Here is an 18,907-nt window from a genome sequence, read left to right as displayed (position 1 = left end):
AAGTAATTCCACTTTTGAAAGATTAGTTTATCTTCAATATGAGAGATGACTTGGGGTGAGTTGAGGATGACTTCCTGGCTTCCAGTGTGAATGGAAAGGAGGGGTCTATTGGTGCCATTAATGGGAACCAGATGATCTTGAGGGGGGGGTTGCGGTTTGAATATTATTATGGATTTGGTTTTCAACATGTTGAGGATAAGGTGCAAGAATACTATCAATAGTTTATGTTAAAATATAAGAAATAATATTACTATTGTTAAAATAATATAAAATAAAATAAAATAGAAATAAAGCTACTGATAGGCTTTTGGGAACCTGATATTAGAGATGCTTATTTAATATATGCAGATATAACTGAGTTCTATTTTTTTGTATATTTCTTAGGTTGGTGCAAAAGTACTCGTGATTTAATTGTCAGTAGTCTTAGAGTCAGAAGATACAGTCAGTTGTATATTGGCAGTTATAACTGCAAAAACCACAATTACTTTTGCATCACCCTAAATATTATATGATTGTTATCTATTAAATACAGTTAAGCTACATTTAACTTTTTTTGGAGGGGGGTCAAGATGCTGCTATCTAGTATCTTAAGAACACAAATTTAATAGATGTATTTTTATGCTCTGTGGTACAAGTTCTTAACTTTGGCCTGAAAAAGGCATTATGGTGATTTACCTTCTTTTTTTTTCTCTGAGATGGAGTTTCCCTCTTGATGCCCAGGCTGGAGTACAATGGTGCCGTCGTGGCTCACTGCAACCTCCGCCTCCCAAGTTCAAGCAATTCTCTTGCTTCAGCCTCCTGAGTAGCTGAGATTACAGGCATCTGCCACCACACCCAGATAATTTTTTGTATTTTTAGTAGAGACAGGGTTTCACCATGTTGGCCAGGCTGGTCTTGAACTCCTGACTTCAGGTAATCTACCCACCTCGGCCTCCCAGAGTACTGGAATTAAAGCCATGAGCTACCGCACCCAGCCACTTTCTTGAGCTAAATTTTATAGAATGTTGAATGGCAACATTTTTCATATAGGTCTTAGGCATTTGACAGACATATGCAGGACTGACCTTCCTACAGATGAAGAAAGAGAGTTTTATTTTCTATCTGCTTCCTGTACCCCACAATTAAGTTAGAATATTAAATTTTCACTGTCAAAGCACATTGAATGCTAAAGTACATTAATTATTTAATTTATTTATAAATATTTCAAAGTGTTATTTACTCTTTAGGGTGAATAAAGGCCACGAGTGCAAGATTAGTAGGGAGCCCTGTAGGTAAACTGTGAAGAAACTAGAACTCGTATAAAGGGAATGTTAGGATCACTGAGTATAAATTTGGCCACCTTTATAATTTCCTCATTCTATCCCAGGACAGGGAATATTTACATTCCATCAAGGTAAAACCAGAAGTCATCACAATAAGCATTGTGTAAGAAGAGTTTATACTTTTCTTGGAGGTTTTGCTGTCATTTGAGGGTGCTGCCCTCAGGAGGCCTAAAATACACTTTTAAAAATCATGAGGAGGCCAGGCACAGTGGCTCACATCTGTAATCCCAGCACTTTGGGAGGTCAAGGTGGGCAGATCACCTGAGGTCAGGAGTTCGAGACCAGACTGATCAACATGGTGAAACCCTCTCTGTACTAAAATTACAAAAATTAGGCAGGCATAGTGGCTGATGCCTGTAATCCCAGCTACTCAGAAGGCTGGGGCAGGAGAATTGCTTGAACCTGGGAGGCTGAGGTTGCAGTGAGCTGAGACTGCACCACTGCACTCCAGCCTGGGCAATAAGGGAGACTCAGTCTCAAAAAAAAAAAAAAAAAAAAAAATCAGGAGAAAGTAGAAAAAGTGGTCCCTTCGAGGCACCTTGAGGTTCTTAGGCTCCACAGCTTGTACCTGTCTTTACAATTCACTGGAGATCCTTGAAATTTCTTCTCTGAGAGGCTATAACAGAGAACTAGCAATGGTTTTTCAATGCTTTCCTACCAGTGTAAAGTGCTCTGACAGCCATTAATAAGGTGTGAAATCCAGTGACTTAACAGCACATTTTTGTTGTCATTGTTGTTGTGTTTTACATTTCTCTGAAGTCAAAAGAATGTCTATGTTGTTTTTTTTTTAAATGAAGAAGATAAGATAGGGTAAAGTACAGAAATCTTGAGAAAACCCTTTCATTGAAACTTCAGTTTTAGAGGAAGAAGCAACGACCATAGCAAATATTCAGGCAGCCCCTGACCACAGGTTTAGGAGACACTCTAAGGCTGAGGGTAGAATTTGAGAGCCCATTAGTTCTTTAGAAGAATTTAATTGCGAAAGGAGAGGAAGATGCACTAACTTAGCCTTATTTAGAAAACTTAAGGAATTCAGGCCATCTAATTACCCTTCTTTACTTCTATAAATGGGCCCTTCTGAATTCGAAGAACACCACGAAAAACATTTAAGTGTTTAATAACTATAGCAACTAACACATTCACTTTCAGTAAAATATGTGGTCAGATATACTGTATTTCTGTGAGTGTTATAAATATTTTATGGAATATTAGAACCCCTGGAGTAATCAGTGTTTATAGTATTTTTTTAGCTCTTGAAATGAGAAGCTTTAATTTTTACATTTAAAATTATCTTGGCTCATAGCTACGGTTCTTTTCATTTATGCGATTTTAGGGGTTATGTTTATGATTTTGTAAAATGCCAGATCCTTGGCTGAGAATGGGCTAACTAAATACATTTGTATTACTGTGAAAAATAAAATTTATTTTGAAATAATACACTTCACTTCCAGCAATGTTTAAAAATAGAGAGGCCTGACTGTATACAATTCAAGGTAAAACAACCATTTTGACCTTTCCTTCCAGATAACTTGCATTTCCAGTTATTTTTTCTTCTTGGCTAACAAGGTAATAATTATTAATCAATGCAGCTTTTGTTCACATATAGATGTTTTTCATGAGTCACAAAACAACTAGTTGAAGAAGGGAAAATTCACTTAGTTATTGTTATTTAGTCTAAAATACAAACACATTTTGATGGAAGTGACTATTTTTGTAAAAAATATAAATGCATTGACTTCTTATCTTACCAATCTGACATGTGTGTTCAAGCGGAGGATAAAAAGCAAAACCTGTCTTCTGTTACTAATGACTATTTTTTTGGCTGGTATCTCCGCCTCTGATCTCTCTCTCCTATCAGTCATTGTTAAAATGATTGCAGCATCCTCCAAATCTACCCATTACTGTCAGTAGAGGCAACTGCGTTGATGTTTGTGAAAACTCAAGGAGACATTAATCGTATTAATATCACATGCTTGTTGTGAAAATGCCTTGGAAATGAGAACCTGCTCCACTGGTTTTTACCATCAGCTGCTTACTCAAGAGCCAGAAATCAGCGTTTCTCAAGACTGCAAATTCTTGATACAATTCTGATCTCTGGCTAGTTTCCCATGGCTTTAGAGGGTGAAACTAAAGTAGCACTAAAGAATGGGATAATATTTATGGAATTTTTAAGAATAATACAAATAGCTTATCTCCCAGAAATATATGGCATTTTAAAAATTCTTGGTGTCTGAGCCCATTTATTAGATACAATGAGTTTGGTAGACAAACTAATAAGAAATTGATTTAGAAGTTAACACATCACAAAATTCCTCCTTATTTATCTGAAATATTCACACACACACACACACACACACACACACACACACACACACACCTTTCTTGAAAGGTTGCTCTTGAAAAATTCTAAAAATCAGCTATTTCCTTTGGTAGTTTTCTGATTTTTCGAATTTCTATTCAGGCTCTAATTTTGTTCAAAACCAATAGAATGAATTTCAAATCTAGCATTACATTCTGCAGAGCAAAAAGGAAAATACTTCTCTTAACTGGCTACTTTTAAAACTTGATGATTGCTTTGGACAAGTGCTTTTAAATTGTTCCCAGATCTCTAGAAGTTCAGCTTTAAGTAACTACCAAACAACAAAATATTTCATAAGCAATGGTATAGCATGCTGATACTTTGCCTTGGAAGAAATATAAAGCTTAAAATAGACTAGCAGGATAATAAATACCACCAATTCCTCACACTTGAAGCCTTCTTATATTTATTCTGTCACTTTGTCCTTCACAATCATCCTGGGAAGGAGGCAGGATGGGAATAAGTAAGAAGGCATATGTACAGACAGGAAGGGGAAGACTCATTTGTCCCACTCCTGGAAGAATGAAAAGCTAGGGCTTACCCTTGAGTTTTCTGAAGTCAAGTCCAATTATTTCTCTACTTCGCATTATTAGGCTTCTTATGTTGGACCAATATACATAAAATACAGTCTTTAACAAGAAACACAAAATGTTTACATTTAAATTGTAGCTGAGGACCATGATGAGTTCTGGACAGACCTAATTTGATTTACCTCAAAATCTCTAGCACAGCCAGTGGATTTAAGACACAGTATTTAGATGCTTAGTATTTTCTAAAGGAATGAGGACATATATTTGCAAATTGCTTTGTAAAAGTGTTGTTTTCACTGTCTGAGATGAAAATCCCAGTCACCTTGGCTAAATGCATAGCAGAAAGGTATCAGTACTGTGGGTCTGACAAAGGATAGTTTTACAGATGGCTATGTGAGGGTGAGCAAAAATAAAACATACAAGAACCACTGCGGTCCTGCTCATTTCTAGGACATCTGCATAGATACACAGACACAGTTCCATATCTTTATATCAAATCAGAGCAATGCATACACCAAGGAGTTTCAGATTCATTGCTTATTTACCTCCAAAGGTGTACATTATGTGGTATGAACAACAATAAATAAGGGTACTATGGGATTTATTTAGTTAGTTTGGAGCAAGAAAACATTTTACCTGTTAGGATCAATATCATATTTCAGTGTAAGTTTCATAAAGAAAAACTTGTTTTGCTTGAAAGACATATTGGTTGGCAGTGCAAACTTACTTACTTTGACCTTTAACTCTACATTTTTCTGTTTTGCTGCATATGTTTCTGAAGGGGATTTGAAAGTCACTTACTTTTAAAAATCCAGAAATTGATGAACTTACAAAACATCTCACTCAATTTCTTTGAATTCATTAATCTCATGATCCTGTCAGGTATTCTTTGTTTTGAAATCAGTAAAACAAAAGGATAATTTAAATCATGATATTATTTGGAGACTTAATGGTAATTTTCAGGAGTCTCTGAAATTTTAGTTTAGTTTTTTTCCACAGTAATTTTTTTAGGGTCTTATTTAGGTCAGAGATGAGCCACCTTCATTATGATATACTCTTTTTAAAAAAGATTAAAGGGAAATTTATGTGCAAATCAGAAGTGTATAAACAGGAATATACTTGTATAACACTCGATTAAGATATAGAGCATTTCCATCAACCCCAGAAAGTTGCCTTAACCTCATCCAAGGAACCCTAACCCGTATAGTCACCGACCATTCTGATTTCTATCACCGTATATTAATTTTGCCAGTTTTTGAACTTCATATATTGGCCCTAATTTTCTTTTTACTATTGATTTGTGGCAGTTCTATATGCAATTGGATACAAATCCTTGGACAGATATTTGTAGTAAAAATATTTTCTCTCACTCTATGGTTTTCATTTTCTTAATAGTGCCTTTGGAAAAATAGAAGTTTTAAATTTTGCTTTTGTCCCCTTCATTTTTTTTTCTTTTATGGGTAATGCTTTATGTGTCTTCTCTAAGAAATATTTACCTACCCCCAAGATTAGAGAGGTATTCTCTTGTATTTTCCTCTAAGAGCTTTATAGTTTTAGGTTTTGTGTTAAGCCCTTTAATTTTGAATTAGGTTTTGTGTAAGGTGTAGGTAGGGAACCAGTTTCCTTTTCTTCCCATATATTTAATAATTGTTGTTCCATTTCCTTTCATGGGAAGACTTTCCTTTTTCCATAGTTGTTTTGGTGCCTTTGTAGAAGATCAAATGACTTTATATATCTGAATCTGTTTCTGAAATCACTCCTCTATTTTAATGATCTATTTGCCTATCCCTATGCTCTATGCCCAAAACACAGTGCGTTGATCACTGTAGCTTTATACTAACTCATGTAATTAGGAAGTGTAAATCCTCCAATTTCTTTAGTCTTTTTCAAAATTGTTTTGGCTACCTTAGACTCCTACATTTCTACACAGATTTTAGAATCAGCCTTTCAACTTCTACAAATAAGCCTGTTGCAATTTTTGATAAAGATTATGTTAAATTTATTAATCAATTTTGGAAGAATTCATATCTTAGAAATATTGGCTCTTTCTGTCATTAACATAATATATCTCTCTATTTACATAGGTCTTCAAAATGCTCTCAACAATATTTTGTGGTTTGCAGTGTGGAGGTTTCATATACACCTAATTAAATGTATCCCCAAATGTTTTATTATTTTATGCTATTATAAAGCATGCTGTTTTAAAATTTCATTTTCAAATTGTTTGCAGCTTGCATACAGAAATGGGATTGATCCTACAACTAATAAACTCATTTGTTAATTCTAGCAGCCTTTTGTAGATTGCTTGAGGTTTTCTGTGTAGATGCTCACGTTTCTGCAAATAACAGTTTTATTTATTTTTATTTAATCTATACTTTGTTTTTTATCACCTTCCTGTACTGGCTAGAACTTCAACTCTCACCACTTATATAGAAGAATGCAAGGTTGAGTAGAAGTGGTGAGAGTAGCCGTAATCATTTTAGAACATAAAAATGTTCAATATTTCATCCTGAAGTATCACATTAGCTTTACTTTTTAGCAGGTTGAGGAAGGTCTCCTACTCTGGTTTACTCAGAGTTTATATAATTAATGTCAGTTGAATTTTGTCAAATGCATTTTGCACATCTATAGGGTTGATAATATATTTTTCTTTTATTTCCTTTAATATGGTGAATTAATTAACTTTTAAATATTAAACTGACTAAAGTTATGATATGATATGCACTTCCTTACTAAATTGCTGGATTTGATTTCCTAAAAATTTTTTAAAGTAAAAAAAATTTCTTTAGTTTTATAACAGATGTGGATGTGTAATTTTCTTTCCTTGAAAAGTCTTTGTCAGGTATTGTCAGGAATTATGCTGTCAAATTTCCCTCTTCCTCTATGTCATAAAGGAATTTGTGTAAAACTGGCATTATTTCTTCCTGAAATGTTTGAGAGAATTCACCATCTCTCAATTTAATTGAATATTGAGAACTGAAATCAGAAATAAGAATTAAAGCTGTCTAAGCCTGGAGTTTTCTTCGTAAGAAGAGTTAAAGTACAAATTCAACTTTTTAATATTTCTTTTTTGAGACGGAGTCTCACCCTGTCGCCGGGCTGGAATGCAGCGGCATGATCTGGGCTCACTGCAGCCTCCACCTCCTTGGTTCAAGAGATTCTCATGACTCAGCCTCCTAAGTAGCTGGGACTACAGGTACACATCACCACACCCAGCTAATTTTTGTATTTATAGTAGAGATGGGTTTTCACCATGTTGGCCAGGATGATCTTAATCTCCTGACCTCATGATCTGCAAAGTGCTGGGATTACAGGCGTGAGCCATCATGCCCAACCACAAATTCAACTTTTAAAAACATAATGAACATTCAGACTACATGTTTTTTTCTTGTGTCTTTGTTTCAGTAATTTATATTTGTCAAAAAATTTGACAATTTCATCTAAGTTTTCAATTTTATTGGCATAAATTATGCATAATATTCCTCATCCTTTCAATGAATGTAGGCTCTATAATAATATTCTCTTTCATTTATAGTTTTTTCCTCTTTTTGATCCTGGAAGAAATTTCATTACTTTTTTCAGAGAGCCAAATGTTATCTTTATTAATTTTTGTTATTGTTTGTTTTTGTTCTGTTTCATTGATTTCTGCTCCTATATTTATTATATCCTTTCATCAACTTATTTGGACTCAATTTTCTTAACTTCTAGCTTCTTAAGATGAAACAGAGATAACAGACTTTATTATACCTTTGTTTTTTCTAATATAAATATGTAAAGCTATAACATTTCCCCTAAGTACTGCTTTAGTTACATACAACAATTTTGTTTTCAAAATCATTCAACTTAAGATGTTTTAAAATGTCTTCTTAACCTGAAAAATCCTTTTGTCTTTTTATGTTTCTGTTTTTGCATCTCTAATATCACAGGGCTATTAGTAAAGATCTCTAAGGTCTCTTTACAGTTATCATTTTCTGGTTATTCATTGGTTGAGTATATTGTTATAATTTTTAATTGATCATAATAAGCAGTTAGCCTTCAGAATTTTACATTTAGTGTATTTTTTTCACCACAAAGTAAATTATTAAAATATTTCTCAATGCTATTTTTAGTATCAAAATATTTGAATTTAGAAGATGCTACTCAGTAACTTTCTCTAGGAATATGAATTGCAATGTAAAAGTGAAACCATGTATTATAGCCATCAACGATGGGAGACAGAAACCTGAGTCATCTGAACATAGTAATATATTTGATGTTTATATCTTCAGAACAGGTATAAAATCAATGAATAAACATTCACAATAAAGAACAATGCTGAGAAAGAAAATAATCTGAAAATATAGAAATAAAATAACTTATCTAAATAGGACTGTGATATAATAAAAAAATTTGTCTGATCTTCATTCCCATTTCCAGGCACAGAGCTTCAAAAACTTGTGGAGTTTCCTGAGTGATAGGAAACTCTATGCTAATGAGGCAACTCTTGGCCTATCCCCTAGATAGTTTCAGGATAGGGCCAGGTCACCAGAAACCAACCACATGATTAGAAAGTTTGAGCTTTTAAGCTAGTTGGGGGATATGTGGGAAGGAAGTGGGGCTGGACATTGCATTCAATCACATGGTCAATGGTTTAATCAACCACGCCTATGAAATGAAACCCTGATAAATGCTCTGGACAGAAAAGCTCAGTAGAGCATCCTGGTTGGTGAAAACACTGACAAGGCAGGAGGCTGGCAGTCCCTAACTCCACTGGAGATAGCAAGGAAGGTCTGCATCCAGGACTCTCCCAGACCTTTCCTTATGGGCCTTTTCATTTGGCTGTTCCTGGCTTGTATCCTTTACAATAAAATTGTAATTGTAAGGATAGCACTTTTGAAGTTTTGTGAGTCATTCTAGCAAGTTATTGAATGTAGAGAGGGTAGTAGGAACCACTGAACTTATAACTGGCTGGTCAGAAGTGCTGGTGTCCCACAGCCCCATTCGTAGCTGGCATCTGAAGTAGAGCCAACCTTGAGGAAGACTGAGCCCTTTATTTGTGCAATTTGATGCTAACTCTGAGTGGGTTGCATCACAATTGTATTGTAGTACTCCAGCTTGGATTGTGGGGGTTGCAAAATAGGAACATGTATAAAGAAAAGATGAGTACTTGTGGCAGAGAACACCAGTCACAATCTTTATCCAGGCTTGTTTCTGATGTAACACTAGATTTTTTGTTGTTGCTTATTTCACTTAAGCGTGTGTCCACCCAGCTAAAAACTATATTTCTCTGCCTCCATTGAAATTTCGGCGAGCAAGATTTATTCAGAACTGTTACATATTCTCTTCTCCTCTTTTTATTTTGAAAGCTATTTGCTGTCTCTGCTGTGGCACTTACGTCTTAACAGCAGGTAACAATTCTTAGCTGTTTATGTTTTTCTTTCCCGAGAGTGGAATCTGAGATCCAAAACTTGACTCTTTTTAAAACATGTATCACACTACATAGGACTACTTAATACATTTTTCTGAAAGATTAATAAATTTTGCTGAAACCCCCAAGGATGTGTGGGGACCAGTGTATAATAGTAAGTCACAAGCCCTGGATTTGGTACAGGAAAGGTGTAGGCTAATATGCGCAGTCACTGTTTCCATAAACATTCGCACAGTGTGTGAAAGAGGCACCTGCAGGAAAAACTCCTCCATTAGGGCCATGGTCCACCGATAGTGCAGCTTCCAGGATTTGGCTGGGTGGCTGATGTCTGCTGCGTGGAGAATCAGGGACATGGTTTTGGCTCTGTCAATCCTGTCAAACCAAGAACATGCTTAATTATTCAGAACAAGGGAACCAATTACAGTCTTTTCTGAGGACAAGCCATGGAACTTTAACATTATAAAACAAACAAACAAACAAACAAAAACCTACCCTTCAGGCTGCTGCAAACTGTTTCTTATATTTTTAATTTGCTGGAAGTGACCTGACATATCTGTAGATAAAACCATTTCAATCACTAGGTTCCGAAGATCCCTGTAGGGTCACCAAAAAGAGAAAGGTTCATTCAGCTCTTTATTGTTCTTAAGTGGAACACTGTCATAAATATCAATCTCCATGTTTTATTGTTCTTAATGGATATGAACACAAAAGACGCTACTTTTAAATGTGAAAGTCTACACAACAGTTTGACATTATTTTATGTTTTAACTGTCATGGATCTAAGAAGTTACCAGCAGTGTGAATTGCAATGGTGTTCACACCTGCCTAAAGAGCTGGTGCTCTACCTTCTCACTCCCACAACTCTCCTGCACTCATAATTCCTAAATATTATAATTTTTAATCTGAATGGAACTTTAGCCATTTTAAAGAAAAACTATTCCAAATACAGAATTATATATTATTTGCATCATTTGAGGAAAAAAATTAGCCCAGTGGGGCCTGAGACTATTCTAAATCCATATGGTCAATGAAACTAAAAGGCTTGATGTCTCAGAGAAGAGATAGGGGTAAGAAGGGCATGAGTTTTCAAGACCCTCTTGGATCCTTCTTTATTTTGCATTTTTTAACAAAACTACTACTATTAATGAAATCAGTGCTATTCCTTCAATAAATTATCAGTGAGGCACTGAACTGTAAGATTAAATGTCTTCATATAATATATAAAGATCTTAGAATACTTTAGTAACTAGTTGCTTTCTATGTGTATAGAGACATTTAATCTTCCTAACAACCCCTGAGGGAGTATTAATATTTCCCACCAGAGGAGACTGAGTCATCTAGTCACACAGCTAGTACATGGCACAGATAAGATTCAACCCAAGAGTTCCTACTTCCGGAGCAGACACGTAGACCACTCCACTGTTCTAACCTTCCATCATAAGAACCCCAAAGAAACCAAGATGCTAAAGTGGGTAGTGATCATCTGTTCAAGCTTTTGGGATCTGACCCTACATAACATAGAAAGAACCATTGGTATTACTGACAGTTTTAAACAAGACACTGTAAATACAATAACCATATCACAAAGCCTCACACTTAGTAGAAAATAAGGCACCCCAGCAAATGCTTGCATGTTCCACAATTCCTTGTTTGCTCTGTACAGATAAGTTTAAAAAAAATAACTTGTACTGGAAAACATATTTCATTTTCATTGTGTGGTGTGGCCCGTAGAATAAGCTGAACCAAAAATGTGACGGAAACTTGAATTATGATCTTGCACAAAGATATTTTACCTAAAGATGATATAATCTATTTGATTATTTGATTTTTTAAAAAACTACATATTGATGGTTCTTGCTGAAAATCATGGGCACTCAAAATTTCTATTGAATTTTTAGATGGAAATCATGAGAATCAATACTCTGCTTACTGTTCGTAATATTGGATAGCTTGCTTACTTTTACTTTTATTTAAGTAGTAAGGGAAAGGAAGCTATTAAAGGTAGTGAATAAAATTATTCTTAATTGTATTGTTTTCTCTCAAAATATGACAAGACTCACATTAGAAAAGCAACTGAACAAAAACGTTCATGTTATCTAAGGATAATGAGACTAGAGTTCAAGGAAGTCTATAGAATCTAATAAGTATATTGTGGTTTACACATAAATGATAGATGTTATCAATAATCAACTAATAATATGCTAATGAATTAGGCAAAATAACAAAACGTTAATTTATACATTTTTTTGTGAAAACATTTAAATTAAGGCATTTATTTTTACTAAAGGTACTTTAAGAAATAAACAGATTTGCAAACAGAAAACATGGGTCTTTAAGAAGATATCCACACTTTAATTCTTAGTAAATGTTATTAAAGCTGTAGTAGCAAATAAATATTTTATGGATTTTTGGAAAGTGTTGGATCTATTATATTATACAATTTTAATAATATGTATACTATTTGTTAAAACAATTCTATAAAAACATTCCATTAAAATGACTCTGAAGTTACCAAACAGAAATTTAAAGAAAATTAGTCATAAACTATTAGAATAAAATATTTAAAATGATAAATAACAAAATATAATAGGAAATAAAATAACACTGAAATAGCAACAAAGTCCAGTTTGTAGAAAAAAGGTTTATTTCTTTGAATAGCAACAAAAATTAATATCATGAAAATTATCTCTGGGAATGGTAATCACTGATTAAGAAAATAAACTAATACCCTACATGTAAATAATCTCTCTCAGGCTTTAGGAAATATCTCAGAACTTGTCTGCTTCTTCCTACCTTTGCCCATCTAATTTCTACATAGCCCAACAGAGGTCTCTTTAAAATTCTTTTACAATCAGATCCTGACATTTCCAGACTGTAAATCCTCTTGGGCTACTATTTCCTGCAGAATACAGTTAGGTTTGAACTGTGTGGGACCACTTATACACATTTTTTTCCCCTATGTCACACCTGAGAAGCAAAACCAACTCCTCCTCTTCCTTTCTCCTCCTCAGCCCACTCAATATAAGACAGACGATGAAGGCCTTTTTGATGACCCACTTCCACTTAATAAACAGTAAATATATTTTCCCTTCCTTATGATTTTTTAATAACATTTCCTTCTCTCTAGTTACTTTACTGTAATAATATTGTATATAATACACATAACATACAAATTATGTCTTTATCAACTTTTATATTATTGGTAAGCCTTCCTATCAAGAGTGGGTTATTAATTGTTAAGTTTTTGAAGTGTCAAAAGGTATACATGGGTTTTCAGTTCAATGGAGGTGCCCCTAACCTCTGTATTGTTCAAGTGTCAACTGTAAAATGAAAGGCCTCAACTCTGTCTTCAAAAGAAAGTGCCGTCTTCCTGCTACCTGATAGCATTTTCTAGAGTTGCAAAAATGAGCCCATATTTCTAGAACTGGCGTTGAAAAACCAGGAAACTTTGAAAATTTGAAAACGTACTCAGAGGATATTTAAGCTTATTTTAAACTCTGATTTTTATCTTTTATGTTTTTTAATGTTTTTATTGTCACTTTCCTTTTGGATATTTCTTTGTAGCTTGATTTAAGAAACAAGAATGAAAGCAAAAACCTTTGATATTTACATTCAAATGGAAACATTTTATAGTCAATTAACTGGCTTTTAATAAGCTTTTTGTTAAATATAAATAAAAGGCCTTTTCTTTTCTTGGTATAAGTGAGTCCCATAGAATATTAGGGACATATACTAAGAAGAGTCTGTGATTAACAAAGTTCATATTTAATTGATTGTCCTTTACTTTTATTTGCAAAGTCCAGCAACCGTATTGCCAATTGAAGGAGATGATAATGACCAAAGGATCAAGAAAAAGAGAAGAAAGGCCATACAGAAGGATGGGGGTATATCTTGTCATTTTTCCATGCATAACAACAAGTATCAACATACCATGTAATTGTTTTCAAACAAATAGATACTTCGGAGAAATATGTAAGATTTCCTCTTCAATTGGGTCATTTTAGTATATTTGAGATTTTTTCCCAGATGTTTACTTTGTTTTTAAAAAACTCTTAACTCCACATATTTTAAAAATATATATATGAAAGAATAAATATAATGCTAAAATTTTGAATTTATGTAACACCCCACATTGATAAAAATTGAGCACAGCTCTATTCCAGAGAGTGTATAATTACGAATGAAAAAGTATTTGTTGTGTTGTATAGTCTTATTCAGGCATATGGATGTTGAGTTGACCTGAAAATACTTGAGCTCCCTCTAATAGAGTCTGGCTCCAGAACAAAGTCCCTAAGTACTAATCCTTCTCAGAGTCATCCAGTCAACAGTAATTAAGTTTGTAATACAGGGAAGGCATCGACTTTCATCTGTTTTCTTAACTTTACATCACATAATTTATCCCTTTCCTGAAATTAAATTTCCTCTAGGTTTTCTCTGAAACTTACCTCCAGTCATCTTTGGATAAATTTATCAAGATATTCATTTCCTCTTCTTGCATAAGTCGATAAGCTGCACTCACATGGTGATTCTCAAGGACAGAGCGATCATTATACAAAATGGCAACATCTGACCTAAGAATTAAAAACAAAATGCCCAGTAGAGAAATTCTTTAGACATCATGAATGTCTAATAAGACATACTCAAGTATCAAGAAGTAAATTAATTTTTTATTTTTTATTGTATGATATTTTTAAATTTTATATAAACTCTATTTATTAAAGAAGTTAGTTTTAGGCTCATAGCAAAATTAAAGATGGTACAAAATTTCCCATATATTTTCTTCTTCCACACATGCAGAACCTCCCCATTGTCAACATCCCCCACAAGAGTGGTATTTTTGTTACAACTGATGAACCTACACAGACATATCATTATCATCTGATGTCCACAGTTTACATTAGGGTTCACTCTTGGTGTTGTACATTCTATGAATTTAGACTCATAGAATAATGACATGTATCTACTATTATAGTCCCATACAGAGTAGTTTCTCTGCCTGAAAATCCCTCTGTGCTCTACTTCTTCATCCCTTTCTCTCCCTTAACCCTTGTAACCACTTATTTTTTTCACTGTCTCCATAGTTTTGCCTTCTTCAAAATGTTATGTAGCTGGACTCACATAGTATGTTGCTGATATGGTTTGGCTCTGTGTCCTCCCCCAAATTTTATTTTGAATTGTAATCTCCAATGTTAGGGGAGGGACCTGATGGGAGAGGATTGGATCATGGGGGCAGACTTCCCCCTTACTGTTCTTGTGACAGTGAGTGAGTTCTCATGAGAACTAGTTGTTTAAAAGTGTGTAGCACTTCCCCCTTTGCTCACTTTCCTGCCACCATGTGATGATGTGCTTGCTTCCTCTTCACCCTTCCACCATGATTGTAAGTTTCATGAGGCCTCCCAGCCATGCCTCATGTATGGCCTGTGGAACTGTGGGTCAATAAAATCTCTTTTCTTTATAAGTTATCAGGTCTCAGGTAGTTCTTTATAGCAGTGTGAGAATGGATTAATATAGAAAATTGATACTGAGAGTGGGGTATTGCTATAAAGATAAAAATGTGGAAGCAACCTTGGAACTGGGTAATGAGCAGAGGTTGGAACAGTTTGGAGGGCTCAGAAGAAGAGAGGAAGATGTGGGAAAGTTTGGAACTTCATAGAGATTTGTTGAATGTTGTGACCAAAATACTGATAGTGATATGGACAGTGAAGTCTAGGTTGAGGAGGTCTTATATAGAGATAAGGAACTTATTGAGAACTGGAGTAAAGGTCACTCTTGCTATGCTTTAGCAAAAAGACTGACGCATTGTGCCCCTGCTCTAGAAATCTGTGGAACTTTGAACTTGAGAGAGATGATTTAAAGCATCTGGTGGAAGCAATGTCTAGGCAGCAAATTTGTTCAAGATGTGGCCTGGCTGCTTCTAAAGCCTATGCTCATTTGTATAAAGAACAAAATGACCTGAAACTGGAACTTCTTAAATGGCACATCTTAAATGGCAACACGAGAGAGAGAGTGCAGGGGGAATACTGCCACTTTTAAACCACCAGGTCTCATGAGAACTCCCTCATTATCATGAGAACAGCATGGAGGTAGCTGTCCTCATGATCCAATTACCTCCCACCAGGACGATGCCTCAAAACATACGGATTGCAATCTGAGATGAGATTTGGTGGGGACACAGAGCCAAACCATATCAGCCACTGTCCTTTAGACCCAAGAATGGTAAATCGATTGACAGCTTGCACTGTGCACCTGGAAAAGCCACTGGCAGTTAACACCAGCCAGTGAAAGCAGCCATGGAGGCTGTATCCTGCAAAGCCACAGAGGTGGAGTGCCCAAGGCCTGTAGGAGCATACCTCTTACATCAGCATACCCTGGATGTGAGACATGGAGTCAAAAAATATTATTTGGAAGCTTTAAGATTAAATAACTGCCCTGCTGGGATTCGGACTTGCATGGGGCCTATAGTCCCTTTGTTTGGGCCAATTTCTCCCTTTTGAAATAGGAGCATTTACCCAATGTCTGTACCCCCATTGTATCTTGGAAGTAACTAACTTATTTTTTATTTTACAGGCTTATAGGCAGAAAAGACTTGTCTCAAATGAGACTTTGGAGTTGGACTTTTGAGTTAATGCTGAAATGAGTTAAGACTTTGGGAGACTGTTGGGAAGGCATGATTGGTTTTGAAATATGAGAAGGATATGAGATTCAGGAGGGGTCAGAAGTGGAATAAAGTATTAGTCTGTTTTCATGCTGCTGATAAAGACATACCTGAGACTGGGCAATTTACAAAAGAAAGAAGTTTATTGGACTTACAGTTCCACATGGCTGGAGAGGTTTCACAATCATGGTGGGAGGTGAAAGCAAGTCTGACATGGTGGTGGCAAGAGAGAGAATGAGAACCAAGCAAAACAGGTTTCCCCTTATCAAGCCATCAGATCTCATAAGACTTATTCACTACCACAAGAAGGGTATGGGGGAAACGCCTTCCATAATTCAATTATCTCCCACCGGGTCCCTCCCACAGCACATGAGAATTATGAGATTACAATTCAACATGAGATTTGGATGTGAGACACAGAGTCAAACCGTATTATGAGCCAAATGTTGATTACAATTCACCATGAGATTTGGGAAGGGGTCACAGAGGCAAACATATCAAATAATATGTTTGGCTCTGTGTCCCCAGCGCAAATATCATGTTAAATTTTAATCCCCACTATTGGTAGAGGGACCTGGTAGAAGGTGATTGGATCATGGGAGTGGATATCCCCCTTGTTGTTCTCATGATAGTGAGTTCTCATGAGATCTGGTTGCTGAGAAGTGTGTAGCACTTCCCCCTTCACTCCTTCTCCTGCTACCATGTGAAAACATGTTTGCTTCCCCTTCATCCTTCTGCCATAATTGTGAGTTTCCTGAGGCCTCCCAGCCTCCCCAGCTATGACTTCTGTATGGCATGTGGAACTATGAGTCTTGAATCTCTTTTCTTTATATGTTATCCAGTCTCTGGTAGCTTTTTATAACAGTGTGAGAACAAACTAATACAACCTTCCTCTCAAATTGGTTCCTTTCACTTAGTAATATGCATTCAAGTTTTCTTCATGTCTTTTCACAGATTGATAGCTAACTTCCTTATAGCAACAATTTTTTCTTGTCTGCATATACCACAGTTTATTTATCCAATCACCTACTGAAGGACCCCTTGCTTGCTTCCAAGTTTTGGCAATTGTGAATAAAGCTGCTGTTAAGTATCTGTGTGCAGGTTTTTGTGTGAATGTGTTTTTAATTTTTTTGAGTAAATACCAAGGAGTGCAATTCATGGATCATATGGCAAGAGTAGTTTCAATTTTGTAGTAGATTGCTAAACCGTCTTCCAAAGTGGCTATACCATTTTTCATGCTTACCAGCAATGAATGAGAGTTTCTGCTGCTCCATTCTCACCAGCATTTGGTGGTGTTAGTGTTCAGGATTTTGACCATTCTAATAGATGTGTATTGTCTGTTGATCTATTTGGGATCTCATTGTTTCAATTTGGATTTCTCTGATGACATGATATGGAATATCTTTTAATATGCTTATTTGCCATTTGTGTATCTTCTTTACTGAAGTGTCTGATAAAGTTTTTGGCCCATTTTTAAATTTGGTTGATAGTTTTCTTGTTGTTAAGTTTTAAGCATTCTTTGTATATTTTCAGTAATAGTCCTTCATCAGGTGTTCTTTGCAAATACTTTCGTCCAGTCTGTGGCTTGTCTTTTTAGTTAATTGATAGTGTCTTTGGTAGAGCATGACTTTTTAATTTTAATGAAATCCAACTTATCAATTAATCCTTTCATATGTTGTGCATTTGATATTATATTTAAAAAGTCATCACTAAATCCAAAGTCATCTAGATTTTTCCATGTAATCTTCTAAGAATTTTATAGTTTTTTGTTTTAAATTTAGGTCTGTGATCCATTTTGAGTTAATTTTCTACAGGGTGGAAGGCCTGTGTCTTAGTGTGTTTTATGCTGATGTGTCAGAATACCTGAGTCTGGGTAATTTATTTAAAAAAAAGAAATTTATTTCTTACAGTTGTTAACTGGAAAGTCAAAGATCAACATGCCATTATCTTGTGAGGGCCTTCTTGCTGTATCACCAAATGGTAGAAAGCGTCACATAGCAGAGGGGCCGAGAGTGTAAGAGAGCAAACCATCTCTGTCAAGCCCCATTTTATAATGGCATTAATCTATTTATGATGGCAGAATACTGATGACCTCAATACCTCCCATTAGGCCTGACCTCCCAACCCTGTTACACTGGGAGTTAAGTTTGAAACATATGAATTCTGGGGAACACATTCAAACCATAGCAGTCTGTCTAGATTCTTTTTTTCTTTTTCCTTTTGCATGTGGATGTCCAATTGTTTTAGCACCATTTATTGAAAATATTATTTTTGCTTCATTGTACTGCTTTTACTCCTTTGTCAAATATCAGTTGACCATATTTTTTGTAGATTCATTACTGGACTCTCTATTCTGTTTTCGTTGATCTATTTTTCTGTCCTTTTACAAATACTACACTGTTTTGATTACTGTGGTTTTGTAGCAAGTCTTAAAGGTAGGTAGTGTAAGTCCTCCAACTTTGTGCTTCTCCTTTAAAATTGTGTTAGCTATTCTGAGTCTTTTATCTCTCCATACAAACTTTAGAATCACTTTGTCAGTATCATAAAATAACTTGCTGATATTTTCATTGGGATTGCATTAAATCTATAGATGAAGTTGGGAAGAGCTGACATCTTGACAATTTTGGGTTTATC

General features: G+C 35.2%; 1 protein-coding gene across 7 annotated transcripts in view; it reads right to left on the bottom strand.

The window, feature by feature from the left end:
• Positions 1-18,907, bottom strand: part of PDE1A (phosphodiesterase 1A) — a 404,046-nt gene that overhangs the window by 61,299 nt on the left and 323,840 nt on the right. For all 7 annotated transcript variants that reach the window (XM_032292753.1, XM_032292749.1, XM_032292750.1 and 4 more), the window contains 3 exons: positions 14,064-14,189; positions 10,111-10,212; positions 9,870-9,990 (listed from right to left, as the gene is read on the bottom strand). In XM_032292753.1, the coding sequence (XP_032148644.1) occupies positions 9,870-9,990; positions 10,111-10,212; positions 14,064-14,189 (349 nt within the window). The remainder of the gene's footprint in view (positions 1-9,869; positions 9,991-10,110; positions 10,213-14,063; positions 14,190-18,907) is intronic.

Source organism: Sapajus apella, unplaced genomic scaffold, assembly GCF_009761245.1.
Source record: "Sapajus apella isolate SASKATOON/1434 unplaced genomic scaffold, GSC_monkey_1.0 scaffold28, whole genome shotgun sequence".
In the NCBI taxonomy this organism is placed as follows: Eukaryota; Metazoa; Chordata; class Mammalia; order Primates; family Cebidae; genus Sapajus; species Sapajus apella.
This window is presented reverse-complemented; position numbering and strand designations above follow the sequence as displayed.